Here is a 17,299-nt window from a genome sequence, read left to right as displayed (position 1 = left end):
AAGTTCCAGTATGTTGAAGATAATAGGAGGAATAAGGGGTTATATCTACCGTATCACATTTTTCTTAATTGGCATAGAAAAAAGGAACAGAGCATCACTTGATGTACAGCAGACCTAGGAATACCACAGTTTTCACTGGCAATACTGTAAATGGATACATTTTAATGTCTCATTGGATTAGGCACCTCTCTTATTATCTCTTAATAAATATACTACAGTAGTTGCTTTAGATGATCAGAGATTAGGAGTAAATTTAGAAAAGGAATATAGAAAGATGGAGTGTTTAACTGTTTTAATCTGACAAATGAAGAGGGTTCTGACACTGAAATATCACATGTACCTCTAATGATGTAGAATTATACATTAAAAATAATTACTATCTGTACAGATGCAAAAATATAAAAAGGTTTTATATCATACAATTAACCCGCTATAGAAATCATTTAAAAATAAGCAGAAACCTCTTGAACAATTGAGGTATTAATCCTTTGAATGTTCCTCCAAGGGTATTAAATAAAACATCTTTAATAGTGAACCTAAACATTACTACTCTCCCCCTGATAACGTCTGAAAAACGTTAACCACCTAAATAAATGATTAGTAATTTTTGCTTATCTCACATATTTTGCCTTTTTTCAGAACCATTCAGACTCTTCAAGCATGTTAGTACAACTAATTTCACAATACAGTACTAAACAGATTATTTAAGAATGTTTTTACTTTTTCAGATGCCAAAAATGCTAATGCTGCAATTCGAGGAATACTAAATATTTCAGATTAGTTCTGAAGGCTGAAAAGGCCTATGGAAACTTGCAAAAGTACTTAAGTAATTAAATTTAGAATGCAAACCACTTATACAAACACTAGTATATTATAATCAAACAAACAAAGTAAAACTTACAATGCATCTTATAAATTTGAGTACCCTAAAGAAAAACTCCAGTTTAGGAACACAGAGGCAGCAAGATCACAAATGAGTAAACTAAAGTTCTTGATGGTAGAAACGTTCATCATGGAGCTGCCTGCCATAATCTGTTGCTTCACTTGTAAGGAACAAATCCTGGTTCTCAAGAATCTCTGCCTCAGAGAGCTTTTTATCATCATTCAAATCCATTTCTTCAATCAGATGAAGAGCCTTTAAAATAAATGGAACACAATGTGTTTTGTCCAGTGAGTTGACACTTACATTTATGAATATGCTTTTAGCACTGATTTGTCTAATTCGTGCCATTAGTTTAAAGGGACTGTTATAACATAAAATGTCTGTCACCTATGAACCAAAAATCAACTCCCTTTGTAAGTTTAAGGCACTTTCATTTTTCCCTCAATAGTTGAAACTGTACATTTAGAATACAGGTTTATTTTCTCACACTTCTTCTGTCTTATAGCAAAGTGATAATGCTGAATGTCTAGCCTCACTCAATTCTATAGCAGTTTACCAATATCAAACAGGATCAAGCAGAAGATAGCATTAAAACAAATCTCCACAAGCAGCAAAAGACAATGAAGAATCTTACTGGAAGAGCAAGTTTCTTGTTTATTCCTCTGGTCTGTGTGTGTTACACAGTCCCCTTTCTCTGCCAGATCAAGAAAATGAGTCTGTCACATCTCCCAACCTTGGTGCTTCAGCTCAGTTTATAGGCAATTTTACTATTACCTCTGGAGGTCCCCAGTGTGTTGATTAAAATGGCTGCCATCACATAAGTGGAGCCTCATCCAGGATTTTAACCTCTGCAAGTTCATTACAAGCATCACAGGAGAAGTATATAATCCACAGGTAAGCAACTGTCAAATGTCCACCTCTGTGCCTCATCCACACAGGATGCACGGCTGTTACAACTCTCAGCTACAGAGCCTGGCTCTTTAGGTCAAGATACTCCTGTTTTCAGCTTTGGATATCCCTAGTTTGCTGGCCACACTTGCATATTTTCTTCTTTAATTCTGACCTAGTTTATGGTTTGGATAAGAAAGTTAAAAATCTCAGAATCAAATATTTCTCCAGTATTTGAAGATGGCTAGTTTAAAATATCTGAGGTATAGATCTGCAGCTGAATATTCTTTATATATTTATGAACAGTTTTAAAACAAAACATTCTACTAAAGCAAAAGTTGAACTGTTAGTCTAAGGGGATTGACTGCATGGGAGTTTGGCAATCTAGTGGTCAAGCAACAAGTCACTTGCAAATATCAAAATGAAACTGCAGAACAACTTTCAAACTGCATCCAATGACTCATTCAGTGTCACCATCTCTCTAGCCTGAAGGCTCTAGATGAACCCTTGGTACCGGAAAAGGCGGCAGGAACTATGGTACAAAAAAATTTACTGACATCCTTGCCAGGATGGAGCCTGAAAAATGCTATGGCCTCCTGGAAAATTAAGCTGTCAGCTTAAAAGAAAAAAAAAAATCTGGATAAGCAAAGAATTACTGAAAAGTTCAAGACCACACAGGATTTAAGGAAAGTACTCAGAAAGACACAAAGCCAGGTATTCAGCAAGAATGATATGATCCTTGAAGAAAGAATGGAGCAGACTGAAAAATCAGATTTGGGCAAGTAATATCAGGATATTGGGGTTCCTGCTGACAAAGACTGATTGGACTTTTATCTTGCAGAAATGTTATTTCAACCATTTTGCAACTTAACCTAAAAAAAAACCCCATACGCGAGAGACAATACTGGGCTCCTGGCCAAGTTCTTTTTTTTTTTTTCTAGTGACAGTACAACAAAGATGCTAAGAGGTGGCTTCAGTAACCATGCTTTCCAACCCAGAGAACGTGCTACGCTTTCTGACACAGAATGTGCTGTCTCTCTTGGAGGCAAGAGCAAAAGATGATCTAAATGTGAAGGGGAAACATGGTCTTTCCTCCAATCTGAAACGTCAAATGATCTGATGCAGTCAAAAGAAGAAAACATTCGGGTAATTAATATAAAGTTATTGGGGAGAAAAGGGAGAGTAGGTTTCTCCCTATCTGCTGTACTCAGCAATAGCGAGGACCATTTACCAAAACAAACAATTTGGTTTTGGGACATTAAGTGCTTCAATTGTCTGCAGGAAAAAAATAAGAGGAAGGAAAAACAGCTAGATGAAGAATCCATTTAAACTCCTTATCACATTATGCCTAATTCAACTGATTTCATTGTTTTAAATTTGGATTATGGTATTCTTAGGTTCTGTTTTGATTTGATTTTATGTACATAGGTTTCTATCACCCAAGACACAAATGGCAGCAACTTATCCAGCTAGATGAAAGGTAGCAAGTTCTATCAGAAGAATGAATGTTATGGCCTCTGTATTAATATTTAATTGGATGCATGTTATCCATCTAGTACTTTGGAAAGATTTATCATGGTTTTGCTAAACATACTGTATCTTCCATCAAGTCAGATTGACTATTTACCTTTGAGGAGTGCAACTGTATTCATTTTATATTCTGACCATTCATATAGTCCATAGGAATTCCAACTGCTGCACTATGCAACATTTTGTAATAATCTTCATTCTTTGTTAAAGTGAAAATCATAATTTTATCAGAACTTTATGAAAAGCGTTGGATACTTTTCAGTTAATAAGATGTAAAATATACTTTTTTGTACAATAAACTAAATTAATGCAGCATATATTTGGTCATTTTACACACTACCACAATATTTTCAAGAAGTTTCATTAAGTCTAAACAAAAGCCATGAACTCAAACCTCATACCTCCTCTTGTGCAATACCCTGATTATTAGGTACTACCCAAGTCAGCAGTTCTTCAGGGCTGAGTTTTCCATCATTATCCTTGTCATAATCATTCACAAATCGATCCTTCTCGACAAGTATCCATTCTGGATCTTCATTTGCAGCTAAATATAAAGTATTTTTCAAATTTTAAGACCATTCGGTATCTCTGAACTGTTTTCACCTCTTTTCTAATGCAAAAATTGACTGGGTTTAAGATTAAGCAATGTTACCAGAGCAAGCATTACAGATCATTCTCATTGAATTAAATCAACAAAACTGTTTCCTATAGATGTAAACAGAATTAAAAACAAAGCTTACAGTAATGGAACTTTAAGGTTGCAACCTTAAAATTAAAGTCAAGAAATGTAATGAAGGATACAATCAACTCAATCATCACACTTTGAACCAAAAGTGTTTTAGTTAAAATTGTAATACAATAACTCCTCACTTAACTTTGTAGTTATGTTCCTGAAAAATGCGACTAAGTGAAAATGTTAAGCGAATCCAATTTCCCCATAAGAATGAATGTAAATGGGGGGGGGGTTTAGGTTCCAGGGCAGCTTCCCCTACTCTGCAAGCACCAGAGGTGGGGGGTTCAACCTTCAACCCGCCCACTCCACTCCTTCCCTCAAACCCCACCGCCTCTTCTCCCCCCAACCTCCTCCCCCTTTAGTTCACTCGCTGCATCCTGGCTCCTCTCCTCTCCCTTCTATATGCCAAGCCAGTTGATTGCTGCGTAGGGGAGGAAAGGGAAAGGCAAGCCAAGTCCTCGCTCCTCCCCCCTCCCTCCAAAACACCACAAGCCAGCTGATTGCCACTGGCAGGAGGAGGAGGGGAATGGCGCTGATCTGCAGAGTCTGCTGGTGGGCAGGAGGCGCTGCGGGGGGGGGGGGGGGGCCATAGGGAGGCTGCCACCTGTGAAGAAAGCAGGCAGCCAAACAACGTCAGAGTGGAGCATTGCACACCTTTAAAGGAGTATGTTCCTTAATTGATCAGCAAAGAAACAACGTTGAGCGGGACGACTAAGTGAGGAGTTACTGTACTGCTTAATCTAACTGAAATAGGAGAAACGTGTTTGACACTATCTAGATTGCCAAATACACATTTACTTTACACCTTTCTCTGCCTTTTCAATACATTTATTTAAAAGAGTAAGCATTTGTCAGACAGTTTTTTCCTGGTAACAAATGTTACAGTGAAGCATTAGCGGACACCTTCTGAAACCTCATCAAAAGTAGGTGACATCATACGGAAGACTGAAAAAATAATCAGTTCAGAAATAGATATGTTTCCACTGTATATAAGGCATGGGTGAGGTCCCTTTCCTTGTTCCTCATTAAAAAGGATGTCTGCATGCAAACAGGCTCTTGTTTGAGCTCAGCAGCCCCTGCTGTTGAAGTCAAACTTGCATCATAACTAGATGCTGCAGAAATGGACTCTTCAGGTGGGGCAGGCTAAAATTATGAAGTGATCAATGGGTTGTCTACCAACTTGATATCAATAATTTTGGCAGAATTTAAGTTTTGCTTGAAAACTAGCCATAATATAAAAAAAAAATTTTAAAAAAAGAGTTGTTCCTGGCCATAATAGCTGCTTCGGAGCCACCCCTGACAATTAGTGGTTTTATAACCACTTTAGGGGAAAAAAAAAATTTTTTTCTCCTCTCTCTGTAAGCATCAGAAATGCCTCCTCTCACCCTATAACTTCAGAGGTGGAGAGGTATTGTCTTGGATATCAAGGAAATGAAGCCCCTTTTTCCTCAGGGGCTTCTGAAAGGCACGAGATGGGAGAGGAGAGAAGTATCCCCAGCTTATTGACTGGATTCACTAACCCCTGTGCACCTAAACCACATAAGCCTTTTCCTATGCACCCAGGCACTACGACTCTCCCCTTCCCCACCCCACTGGGATTAGAACAGGTCTGGCGTTTCTGGCCCTTATTGTAAGCATCATGCTAGTTGTCTTATTGGGGCTGGGAAGGAATTTCCCTCACTGCCAGATTGGCCTTGGTTTTTTGTTCATCTTCCCAAAAGCAGCTCTGAGCAGGGGCAGCTCTAGGCACCAGCATGCCAAGCGCGTGCCTGGGGCGGCAAGCCACACGGGGTGCTCTGCCGGTCACCACGAGGGCGGCAGGCAGGTTGCCTTTGGCAGCATGCCTGTGGAGAGTCCGCTGGTCCCACGGCTTTGGCAGACCTCCTGCAGGTTGCCGCTGAATTCACGGGACTGGGGACCTCCCGCAGGCCTGCTGCCAAAGGCAGCCTGCCTGCCGTGCTTGGGGCGGCAAAATACCTAGAGCCACCCCTGGCTCTGAGATCTGGTGGGTAAAATGTTCATGTTGTTTCAAGTTGGCAGTGCAGGTACATATTAAATGCAGGTCCAGTTTCCCAATAAACCAAATGGAGCAGGATTAGGGGAGGGCATCCACTGGAGAAAGCAGATGGGAAGCCTAGTGTCTGGTAAAGTGAGGGTCTTTTCTCTTTTCCCTACACCATTAATCCTCGTGAAGGGGTCCCCACAACGGTGGAGGCTTATGACAGCCCTCCCCAAGTGGTACTGATTATGGAAGGAAGGTTGATCTTGAGTTATTGCTGGACAGTCTCCCAGATGTATTCTTTTAATAATGCTGTAGCCTAGTTTTACTACATTCCTGGTGTCTTGTATTCCTATAATGCCTGGGACAATGGCAAGAGAAAAACGACTATTACTGGGAAACAGACAATACACTAACTGCTATCAAACACATACAAAAATTAGAGTAAAAGAAGCTAAAATGGTGTACTCTTGCTACTCATGTTTGTACTAGTTTTTTAAATGAGCGTCAAGGGTACCCAGAGCCTTCGGCATATTCTTTTGTTTTTTAAACTCCTAACCCAGGGGTGGCCAACCTAAGCCTGAGAAGGAGCCAGAATTTACCAATGTGCATTGCCAAAGAGCCACAGTAATATGCCAGCAGCCTCCCCATCAGCTCCTCCCACCCCTGCTCCCAGTGCTTCCCACCCACCAGCAGCCCCACCAATCAGCACCTCTCGCTCAGCTGTTTCATGGCATGCAGGAGGATCGGGGGCGGGAAGAGGTAGGAGTGAGGGCATGGCAGACAGAGGAGGGGGCAGGAAGGGGTGGAGTGGGAGCAGGGCCTGTGGCAGAGCCAGGGGGTCGAGCAGTGAGCACTCCACGGCACATTGGAAAGTTGGCACCTGTAGCGCCAACCCCAGAGTTGGTGCCTATACAAGGAGCCACATATTAACTTCTGAAGACCTGTACGTGCCTCCGGATCCACAGGTTGGCCACCCGTCCTAACCAAACCACCACCACGCGCTAGAAAGCACAAAAAAGCTTCTGTTCATTTCCCTCCCTCCCCATCATTTTACTTACTTGGATCTCTTCTGTAGTCACCAAGGAACTCTTCCAGGCTCACAAGTCCATCACCATTTTTATCATGTTCTTCTAAAGCCTCCTGAATGACAAATTCCTTTTGTGTGCACATGTATGTGTGACAGGAACATTAGTTGGTTAAACACTTAACATTAAGAAAAAACAGCAATATATCATTCTAGAGGACTAAATGTATTCTATATTCTAAACACTTCCTGGTTTCAAACAAATTTCTCTTTCAGTGTAGAATAGCGCAACAATTAAAACAGCCACACATCCAGTCCTGGAGGGAAATAAGTCTAGACTGCATATTCATTTGACTTTTAATGCAATCACATTTTACTGAAATCATATTTGAATGGGATGCTTTGATTTGGAATCCTGGAATTGAATTCAAGGCAATAGATATGTATATGAAATATTAATTTAAAAAAGGGGCACTGCCACCTATTTGAACAAAATGGATCACTTTTCTCTACTACTTCCAATTTGGTAAATACTTTTTTATAGTAAAATTATTAGGGAAACTTTTTAAAAATTATTTGCCTTTAACTCCATTGGAAAAATATAGTATCAAAGTCAACGTGCCTGCTTGCCTAGTTTTACCATGCCTTGTTTGTTCACCAATATCAGCAATCATGTCACACAAACTGATGCCAGGTTTGCTTTGTGCTCCCTCTGGTGGCTGACTCTGCAGCAGCAAAGAACTAAACATTACAAGTTCTATAGAGGAAAGACTATTTCTTTTCAATTTCTTGGCAAGAAAGTATTTAATCTAAATATGCTGGGGGTTTTGTTTTAAAAATTATGGACTTCAGACTATAAAAAGGCACCCATTTAAAATCATACTTGCGTGTGAAAAAGTTTCATCTGTATAACTACTTAAAATTACTATAACTGAAAGATCAGGATTTTTTTCCCCCCCATTTTATTCAAAATGCTCTCAAAAGAAACAGTTTCACTGTTGTGCGCATAGCCAGTTTTACCGTTTTTATGAATCTTTCATACAGCAATAAGGGAAAGGAAAATATGATTGTGAAACTACAAAAGGTAGCATGGAGATACAGGGGTTAGTGTGGTAGCTGAAACTTTTAAACTCTTTGAAACTGGTAAGAATTCAAGTTGACAGGATCTCTTTACAAAGTAGATCAAAATTAACTAAGACAATTTAAGTAATTTTTTAAACAAAAGCATCAAACGTACATAAGCAGCTGAAATGCATCCTTCATATTCAGACTAAGAACTCACTTCTAATCTAAAACTGTTTTACCAGGCTAGGAAATCTCACACTCTCACTCAGGCCAGTCAGCCAAATCCAGTCAATTCACGTGAATGAAATTAACTTACTACTTATTGATCTACGTTTAGAACTCTTAGGACTTTCCAGAGAAGCAAATACTAGCACAGACCTGTACTAGATTATTTTCATTCTCTGGTTCTATCCCAGATGCTATGTTCACCTACAGTCTGTGAGTATTAGTGATGATGTTCGTAAAATTGAGGAACACATTCAAATAACTAAACTCCACAATAAATATATATATTGCACAAACAAGTAGGGCTTAATTTTAAGACTTTGTGGCTACAAAATAAAATTGGGACAGCTGTATCGAATTGGACTGAGCATATCTTAACAAGTGACTGAACAATTTTTTCCAGCCTAGCTGGTGCATACAACAATGCAAGCTGAAATCGTTTGTTACATTTGCATGCAGACTCATTTTTAAAAAAACACAGTAATTTATGCCCTTTCATCTCAGCTAGCATCAAACCTGAAGGCTTATCTGTAGTCAGAAAAGTGACTTTCTGCATCCGTTTTAGAGGGCTGAGTATTCCCTTCACTTAATCCTTTCCCATGCCAAAGGCTTTTCCTTAAGATGATCTATATCTTTCTGATGGGGACTCTTGTCCAAGCTAGACCTGACTCCCTCATCATAAACAAAACGCTCTACTGTACTACTCCCAACCTAAGGGGAGAATCATCTAATCCCAACTCTTGCATGACAATTTAAAGCATCTCCACTACTCTACTGGGTAGATTCCTGAACCCCAAGACTGAGGACTTTGCACATCATATATGTATGTTCTTCAAGAGAAAGGAATAGTAGTTGTTCACAAGCAAGTTTTCCAAGGTTCGTTGGACTAAAGACAAACCATTACAAGGTGCAGCCTCGATGCACATTAACCTTTAGAACAAATGATTTTCCCTAAGTCTTACCGTCATATACTCAGCTTCTTCAGGATGCTCAAAAGCAATAAATTCATTCAGATTCAGACCAGGAACTTCATCTCTACTGGCTTTTTCAAACCGCTTCTTGTCCTTTAAATGAAGCTAAAAAAAAGTTTTCAGAAAACAGACTTGATCAGATCACTTAATGAAGCAGAACACTGGACATCTACAGTAACTCGTTTACAGGATTACAGCAAGAAAACAGTATTACCGTGTTTCACATATGGGTATAATAGAACCTGTTATCTCTACATTAACACAGCTCATGCAGAGATAAAAGACCAATGCTCTTGGTTAAGGTAATTTATTACAAGTACTATGCATATGGAAACTTGCTACTTTTAGATTCCAAGGGAAGATCTGTAAAACAGGTTCCTGGCCCATACCTCAAATGAAAGAGAGGTAGTGTGACCAGACCAAGCAGCAGGTGTATTCTTCACATACATTACTCCTCCAAAATTCACCAATCCAACCACAAGCACTAATCCAAATCATGTCTAGCTGCATAAATTGAGCCCCAAACTACCGAGGATAGTACAATAATTGTGTTAAGTAAGTGCTACCACAATACAAATAGATGAAGAACAGATGGGTACAGTACATAATTAGCATTGTAAAGAAATGAAACTGTGGTCAAAACTTTGGGGGACCAGTTAAAAGTTAAGTGTATTGCCTGTAGAAAGATTTTGAGTTGTATTTAAAAGGGAGAGGGAATCCATGAAGGTCAGGGTGGGGAGCAGACATTTTCCCAGGCTGATGATGAAAGATACCAAACCAAATGCAGGAAATGAGAGACGGAAGACTCACAGGTTAGACTTGGAAGAGCAGATGTGGAGAAAAATGGTAAAGCTGTGGCCAAGAAAGGTCTTGTAGTCTAAAGGATTGTCCACACTAGGGAATTTTTCAGATTTCCCAGCCACCATGAGAACTGTAACGTAGACAGGGCTTTTGACTGTTGCCACTTTAACACCATGTTATCTAACCTTGCTGGGAGCAAGTCTAATTAACACTTTGCAGTCAGTGTCAGTAGCCTTTCTGTACTAACATTGTTTACAGCAGTTTAGCAGATTTATGGAAAAATGAATTGGCTGAAGGGTACAACAGATCTACACTCTCTCTATCAGAATGCACCAAAGCAATAGGCCGGATTCAGGAAAGCACTTAAGCATCTGCTTAAGTACTTTACTGGAGCAATAATGAGCAATTCTCTGCTGAATAAATTAACAGTGCAACAGATTTAGTCATTTCATTGGGTAGAACAGAAGTAAGCTCCTTGTTATAGAATCTTGCTTCGGGATAAGGTCAGCATCTTTGACAAATTGCTATAGAAATGGCAAAGCAAAAGGGAGACATAATGTAGCATTTGTCTTGTGACATTCTATTCTATTGTAGTTATCTCCTGAAATAGTTTACAGGATAAAAACAAACACATGTATCTATGATTTTATAAACTAGATTATTCATTTTTATAGCACCCATCACCATAATATCTGGGCAATGGACAAGGTTCCTTTTGACAATATTTTGTATTTTTCCCCCCTTTAGCTTACTGGGCCACTATACTGAAGTGAATAGTATTCTCATAACAGCAGAATTCAGGAAAGGATATGAACTCATACTTTGACTTACGCCCTAAACTATAATTAATGGGGGCTAGGAAGAAGTTTTTTCTATGAGCAGGTTATTCCACAGTTGCTTACTACAGGTATCTTGTGCCTTCCTCTGAAGCAGCTGGTACTGGCCACCATCAGAGAGATGGGTCACTGGTCTGATCCAGTACATTTCCATCCTACATTGCCAAGAGAGGGACCAACTGAGGTATGGGTTCTAGGATTCCATTACCAATATATTAGTACTCTACTCAACTCTCAAATGTGGCTTGTCCTGTCATTCATTTTGTTGGTTGGAACTTCAATATTTTGTTATTACCTTTTAACTACTGAGCAAGTCCAGACAGCTGAAAGTGTTCAGTATGTTTGCCAACTCTGACTGTGTTTAACGATGTAACGGAATAAAATTACTCAAGAATCCAACACTGCTGCCATTTGCCAATGCTTTGTAAAAGCTGGTGTTTGAGAATCTTACCTGTCGAAATGATTCTTCTTCTTGATCTTCCAGGACAGTATTCTCATCAAAGTCAATTAGACGATCATACATTTGAATGTTGTACTCCTCCCAAGATACTAATCCATCACCATCTTTATCATATTCACCAAACTGTTTCTTAGCCTCTTGCGTAACATAATGCTTAAAAGACTGCTGGATCCATGAACTTAGTTCATCTGTGGAAATGCAACATAATGCAATTAAATCTTTAATTTAACCTTTTTTATTTAAAAAGCAATTGCAGTAAATGTTGCATTTTCTACATTCCTGAACAGTAGAAACAAGGTCTCTTCACATTCAGTGGAAGATTTTACTTGTTAAAATACTCACATGCAATCATGTAACCAGGGCTTCACTGTGCCTCAGGAATCCACTTTCCATAGGATATTCCTGTTTTTTATGTCAGGCAAGAAAGAGAACCAACCAGAGCTAAAATCCTATGTTAGTCTCATGTAGCAGTATTTTCTCCATTAATACTTATTAGTAGCATGAAACTGATTACCAGCATCATGCCCATTTCAAATTGTTTACAAGGCTAGAGAAATAAACGAGAAACAGTATAGTTTAACCTAAATCTGTGGGTACAAAAGGCATACCGTGTAAAGACAACTTTCTGCAAAACAAAATTTGACCATTTTAAAAAGTATTCAATATATCAAATTTTTGTATTCTGAAAAATGTGACAGGCACAAATTATAAATAAGTACAATACATACAGCTACATAAATCCATCAATGTACCTAAAGTTAGTTATCCAAAAGAAAATACTACCTAAGGATTTCCACTTAAAATGAGCCCCAACTGGGCCTTATAAATTTCAGAGTAGACATTAAGCTTTGTTTTTCAAGGAAATATAGCAATTAAAAAAAAACCAAAACAACCAAACCAAGATTTAGCCGATTGGCCAGTTCTCCCTCTTATACTTAGATGTCTTAACCATCCAATTAATAGGAATATTTCCCAAGATCGTATTTTCAATAAATTAAAAATGCATGCATGCACACGCACACACATCCCCATCCTATTATTAGAAAAAGACTCTCTAGTCAAAACCATTAAATTCCAGTGCAATTCTGAAAAGTGACAAATAAAGTAAGGGCACCTTATTATTCAACTGATCTGCACTCCCACTGTTTCACAGCAGTCTCTTATGCTAAAATAAGTTTGTGTTACTTTATTCCTTTTAGCAATAAGGAACTAATACAACTTACAGGGGGGCCCTGTGAAGCTAAGTTACTCAGCCTTTGGCTTCAGCCCTGGATGGCAGGGCTCAGGGTCCCAGGCATCAGCCCTGTGTGGCGCCCTTGGCCCTAGTGAGTCTAATGCCAACCTTGCTTGGCAGACCCCCAGGGGCCCATGGGCCCCTTGTTGAGAACTGCTGCTGTAGAAGGAATTGATTCTAACTCTCTCTCTTAGCCCTCGTCCAGACTAACCCGCGGCATCGGCGGGTTAGAATCGATTGCTCGGGGATATATATATCGCGTCTAGTCTGGACGCGGTGTATCGATCCCCGAGCGCGCTTACATCGATTCCGGAACTCCATCAATCCGAACGGAGTTCCGGAATCGACACGGAGAGCCGCGGACATCGATGCGGCGCCGTCCAGACTGGTGAGTACCTCGATTTTAGAAATTCGACTTCAGCTACGTTATTCTCGTAGCTGAAGTTGCGTATCTAAAATCGATTTTAATTCCTAGTCTGGACGTGGCCTTAGCTGTGTTTACTATGAAGAGGTAACAGGAGTAAAAAGCAGAAACATCTTATTTTTGCACCAAAAAAAATCAGACAGGTCTGTGGATACAGACAAGACAGTTACTTTGCAATCTAGAACTTAAACTTTGACATAAATTTAACAGTAGATACAGTAATACAAGAATACTGCACTGGTTCAAAGGAGACATGTTGTAGGGACTGACAAGTTTTAGACACTTAGTAGCTACCTTATCAGAACTGACCTTACCAAGGGGGCAGATAGAAAAGAAGTGGGGAGAATCCCAATAGTGAAGAGTCCCTCTTTCTATCACACTCTAGCTAGTATATGTTTGATATACATGCAGCTGCCCCTTCTGACAACTGAAAGTGAGAAAGAGTATACTCTCTCACATCAGAACTTTTTGACTGTGTATCTGCTACCTGTCCCTTCATCTCCACATTTTGAGTCTTCCTCTCCTGTTTGCAGCTCCATTTCTTGTCTTTCCTGCTTCTTATAGCTTTCCAGAGTAGCAAAGTGAAATCAACATGTCAACTTTAATATTTAGCCACAGCAGAGCAGTGAATTTGACCAGTCACTTGTTACTATCTCTCTGCAATAGCTTCACAAAACTATGAGCATCAACAGAGACACACAACAGTGTCTGCAGACAAAGAAAGACATAGCTACACTACTAAGTTTCAGAGTAGCAGCTGTGTTAGTCTGTATCCACCAAAAGAACAGGAGTACTTGTGGCAGCTTAGAGACTAACAAATTTATTTCAGCATAAGCTTTCGTGGGCTAGAGCTCACTTCTTCGGATGCATCCGAAGGGACAGGGAGCAGACAGATGCATCCTAAGAAGTGAGCTGTAGCCCACAAAAGCTTATGCTGAAATAAATTTGTTAGTCTCTAAGGTGCCACAAGTACTCCTGTTCTTCTTACTACTAGGTTTGCAACTCAAGATTTTTAATTATCACGCTGCACTATTTTCTCACCCCTATCCACTAAGTGAGTTTTTTTCCAGCGACCCAAAATCTATGCGCAATCCCTACCATCAGTAAGGAATCCATCCGAGTCCAAGTCAATTTTCTTTATGATGGCCTTCAGTCTCTTTTGCTGTTCCTCCAGACTGAGTTTAGTATATTCTTCTGCTTCATCCTTTGGAAGGAGAAAAAAACCAAACAGAACTGACTAACACAAAAGTCTGATACAGCCCTGCCATTCTGAGCAGAGGGGCAAATTAAAATCTCTCTTTCTCACAAAAAAAAATGAATCGCACAGTAACCTGCGTTCATTTAAAAAAAAGGGGGGGGGGGGGCGCCACATCTCAACGAGGTGGGTGAGTGTCATCGTTCAGCAGCATTCACGGCCTCCGGCGCTGCGAGACAGGCTGCTGCAGCTCTCTCTCGGCTTAGCACCCCGAGCCAGGGTCATCGCCCGGCGCCCGCTGGCTGGGGACTGTCTCCTAGGCTCCAGGAACGGCAGGAAGCTCCCCGCCCACCAATGCGGGCCTGAGGGGGCCTCCCGGGCCGCTCACCTGGCCTCCGAGCAGCGCCTCCCGGTCGTAGTCGGCCCGGTGCTCGCCGTCGACGTAGTGGTGGTCGCTGGGTCCCCCGCACACCGCGCCCAGCACCCCGAGCACCAGGCCCAGCCACAGCAGCGGCGGGGGCCGCATCGCGCCCACGGCTCCGCCGAAGGAGGAGCAGAGCTGGCGGCGGCGCTGCTGCCCTCCGCCCAGTCTGGCTGGCTCCACAGGCTGGGACCTGCAGGCTGGTGGGGGCCACCTGGTTGGCGGCTGGCTCGCTCTGCGGAGACGCGGCTGCAGAGCCGGACACAGCGCCCCGCACCGGCTGCGAGCAGCTTCTGCAGAGAGAGAGGGGCTGTGGACGCGGCCGGGCTATAACGGGACCCAGCGACCCCAGGCCCCGCCTGGCTCAGAGCGACTTGGGTTCCTCCTCCCCCACCTGCGCTGCGGGAGTTCTGCCCCAATCACAGGTCTCTAACCACTAGCCCCTACTCCCATGCTGAGCTGGGAAGAGGACCTAGGAGTCCTGATGCCTGGTCCCCTGTTCTAACCACTAGCCCACACAGCCTGGAACTGAACCCAAGAGTCCTGACTCTCGTAGGTTAGGGCTATGTCATTGCCATTCAGCTCTTTAACTTACTATACCATTTAAAAGGGAAAAAATACAATTATTTCCTGGACCCTGGACTTACTGCCCCCGCCATTGGCCCTGGCCCCAGCCCCCCACTTCCCCCATATCCACCTTGCCATTGCTTCTGGCTCCCGCTATCTCCCTAACCACCTGCCTATCCACGGGTTAATTTGTGCCCTGGCTTGCCATGGCTGAGTAATTCTGCTGTGAAAATTGATGTGTGTATGGTTGTTAATATCACTTTTCACAGCCTCCCCACTAGCTAGTAAGTCTGCTATGAAAAGTGATATTAACAACGATACAAATAAAAGTTTTCACAGCAGCAGACTTACTAGAGGCAACCAAAACCAAAAGAAACAACAACAACAAAATACAAAAACGTGCAAAGCACCTTATTCGTTTTTCTGTTCTGTTTAGGTCCAGTAAAGAATAGAGAACTGTACATTATTCTTATTCTTATTATTGAGTCTGCAATAAAACCCTATATAAATAAAGTATAAAGATTTGGACATGCAGATGTGCATATTTATTTGTTTTTTCTAAAGTTAATTAAATATTTTATGAAAATTTGTCATAGTAGCCACCAGCAAAAGTTGGTGGCCACACTTTGAGGCCACCAAAAATTTTATTGTGAGAACCCTGGAAGGTTTACTTAGTCCAGTCTCTCAAGGTTCCTTTCAGCTTTACAATTCTGTGGTTCAAAGAAAAGGATAAGTCCTGTAACTGTTCACTGTTTCAGAAAAAAAATTAAAACCTGGTCAGTTTCTGTACTGGTGCTGACCATAATTTGTCTTTGCATTTTCAGCTAAAATGTGTTCAGACCAGTTGAGCTGTACCCACTTCTAACACCCAACAGCAACAAAGCAAAGCATCTTTGCGGCATGTTTTAAGAGCTGTCAGGTGCGCCACATACATCTCATGGTCCACAACTATTATAATAGATTTCCCAAATAACATTAATTCAGTGCAGATGTGTTACATGCAAGCTTATTTGCAATGTGGTCATGCATTGAGGTGACCAAAGACAGGAAAGGGAGGAAATATGATTACAGAGGTAATAAAACAAACAGAAAACAAAAATGGTATATACTATATATTAGGCAAAAAAATACAGTTCATCAATAACTCTTTCCAAGAGGAAAAACATAGGAGACCATATTCTTCTCTAGATAATTTGCCTGTGTCAAAGTGTTTCTCAACATTTAGTTAGTTCTACAATAACATTTAAAGTAATTCTTCTGGGGTCAAGACGCTCCCGTAATCTTGATCATTTTAGAATAAGAAATGGTACCACGGGAAAAAAAAAGTTCTTGCCCTCTGTATTTCTGGAATTTTCTGATCAAACACCTGTGCCCTCAGTTTAGGATCTCAAGGGACCAGTCCTTCATAAAGCTCTCTAAATTTTTACTGCTTAGTTTGCCTGATAATCATTTTAATATCCATGTCAGAACCTACCAGTTCACTGCAGGTAAGATTTCTGATCTGAATCATTTTTGAATTTACTGCTTTCTTTATCAGTGCCGTCAGTTAGGACTACGATAATGACATATTTCCCCCACCCTACAGTTTCATTATTTTGAGCTGCTCTTTTAATTGCAAAGAAATTCTTTTTAGGAAGTTGTGTTCCAGACAGATTTTTGACTGTGTTGGAATTTTTTTTGCCCTGCTTTCTAATAACTATACTAAATCTACAGTTTCTTTTGTTCTCTGAGTGCTTTGCAAACCTCAATCTTTTTCTATTTAATGGTTAGCATGACAGCAGATGCCCAGCAACAAAGCCAACAGAATATTAACAATCATCTTGAACAGGAAACATTGTCTGTTCAGTTGTTTTTAACCAGCACTTTGACATTTCTAAATTTTAATTTTGCCGCTTTTCAGCTAACAATTATTGTACCTTGATTTTCTGTTATTTTCTATTATACACATCATTTTGTATTATTTCGATGTCAGAATAATGTAAACTGAGCAACAATTCTGTGATAATTATAAAGAGCATAGTCTTACACTGTTCAAATATG

General features: G+C 40.6%; 1 protein-coding gene across 2 annotated transcripts; it reads right to left on the bottom strand.

The window, feature by feature from the left end:
* Positions 1 to 277: 277 nt before the first annotated feature.
* RCN2 (reticulocalbin 2) lies at positions 278 to 14,916 on the bottom strand. 2 transcript variants are annotated; one of them, XM_030578470.1, is made up of 8 exons: positions 14,660 to 14,916; positions 14,175 to 14,280; positions 11,410 to 11,606; positions 9,313 to 9,426; positions 7,095 to 7,191; positions 3,703 to 3,845; positions 3,399 to 3,500; positions 1,051 to 1,135 (listed from the first exon to the last, which is right to left on the bottom strand). In XM_030578470.1, the coding sequence occupies exons 1-7, from the start codon at positions 14,795 to 14,797 to the stop codon at positions 3,420 to 3,422; spliced, it is 876 nt and encodes a 291-aa protein (XP_030434330.1). In that variant the 5' UTR covers positions 14,798 to 14,916; the 3' UTR covers positions 1,051 to 1,135; positions 3,399 to 3,419. The 2 variants fall into 2 exon arrangements, with proteins under 2 accessions (XP_030434329.1, XP_030434330.1); XM_030578469.1 differs by lacking the exon at positions 3,399 to 3,500 and having other exon boundaries at positions 278 to 1,135; positions 14,660 to 14,894.
* Positions 14,917 to 17,299: the final 2,383 nt, after the last annotated feature.

The sequence above is a fragment of the Gopherus evgoodei genome, chromosome 10 (assembly GCF_007399415.2).
Source record: "Gopherus evgoodei ecotype Sinaloan lineage chromosome 10, rGopEvg1_v1.p, whole genome shotgun sequence".
Classification (NCBI taxonomy): domain Eukaryota; kingdom Metazoa; phylum Chordata; order Testudines; family Testudinidae; genus Gopherus; species Gopherus evgoodei.
This window is presented reverse-complemented; position numbering and strand designations above follow the sequence as displayed.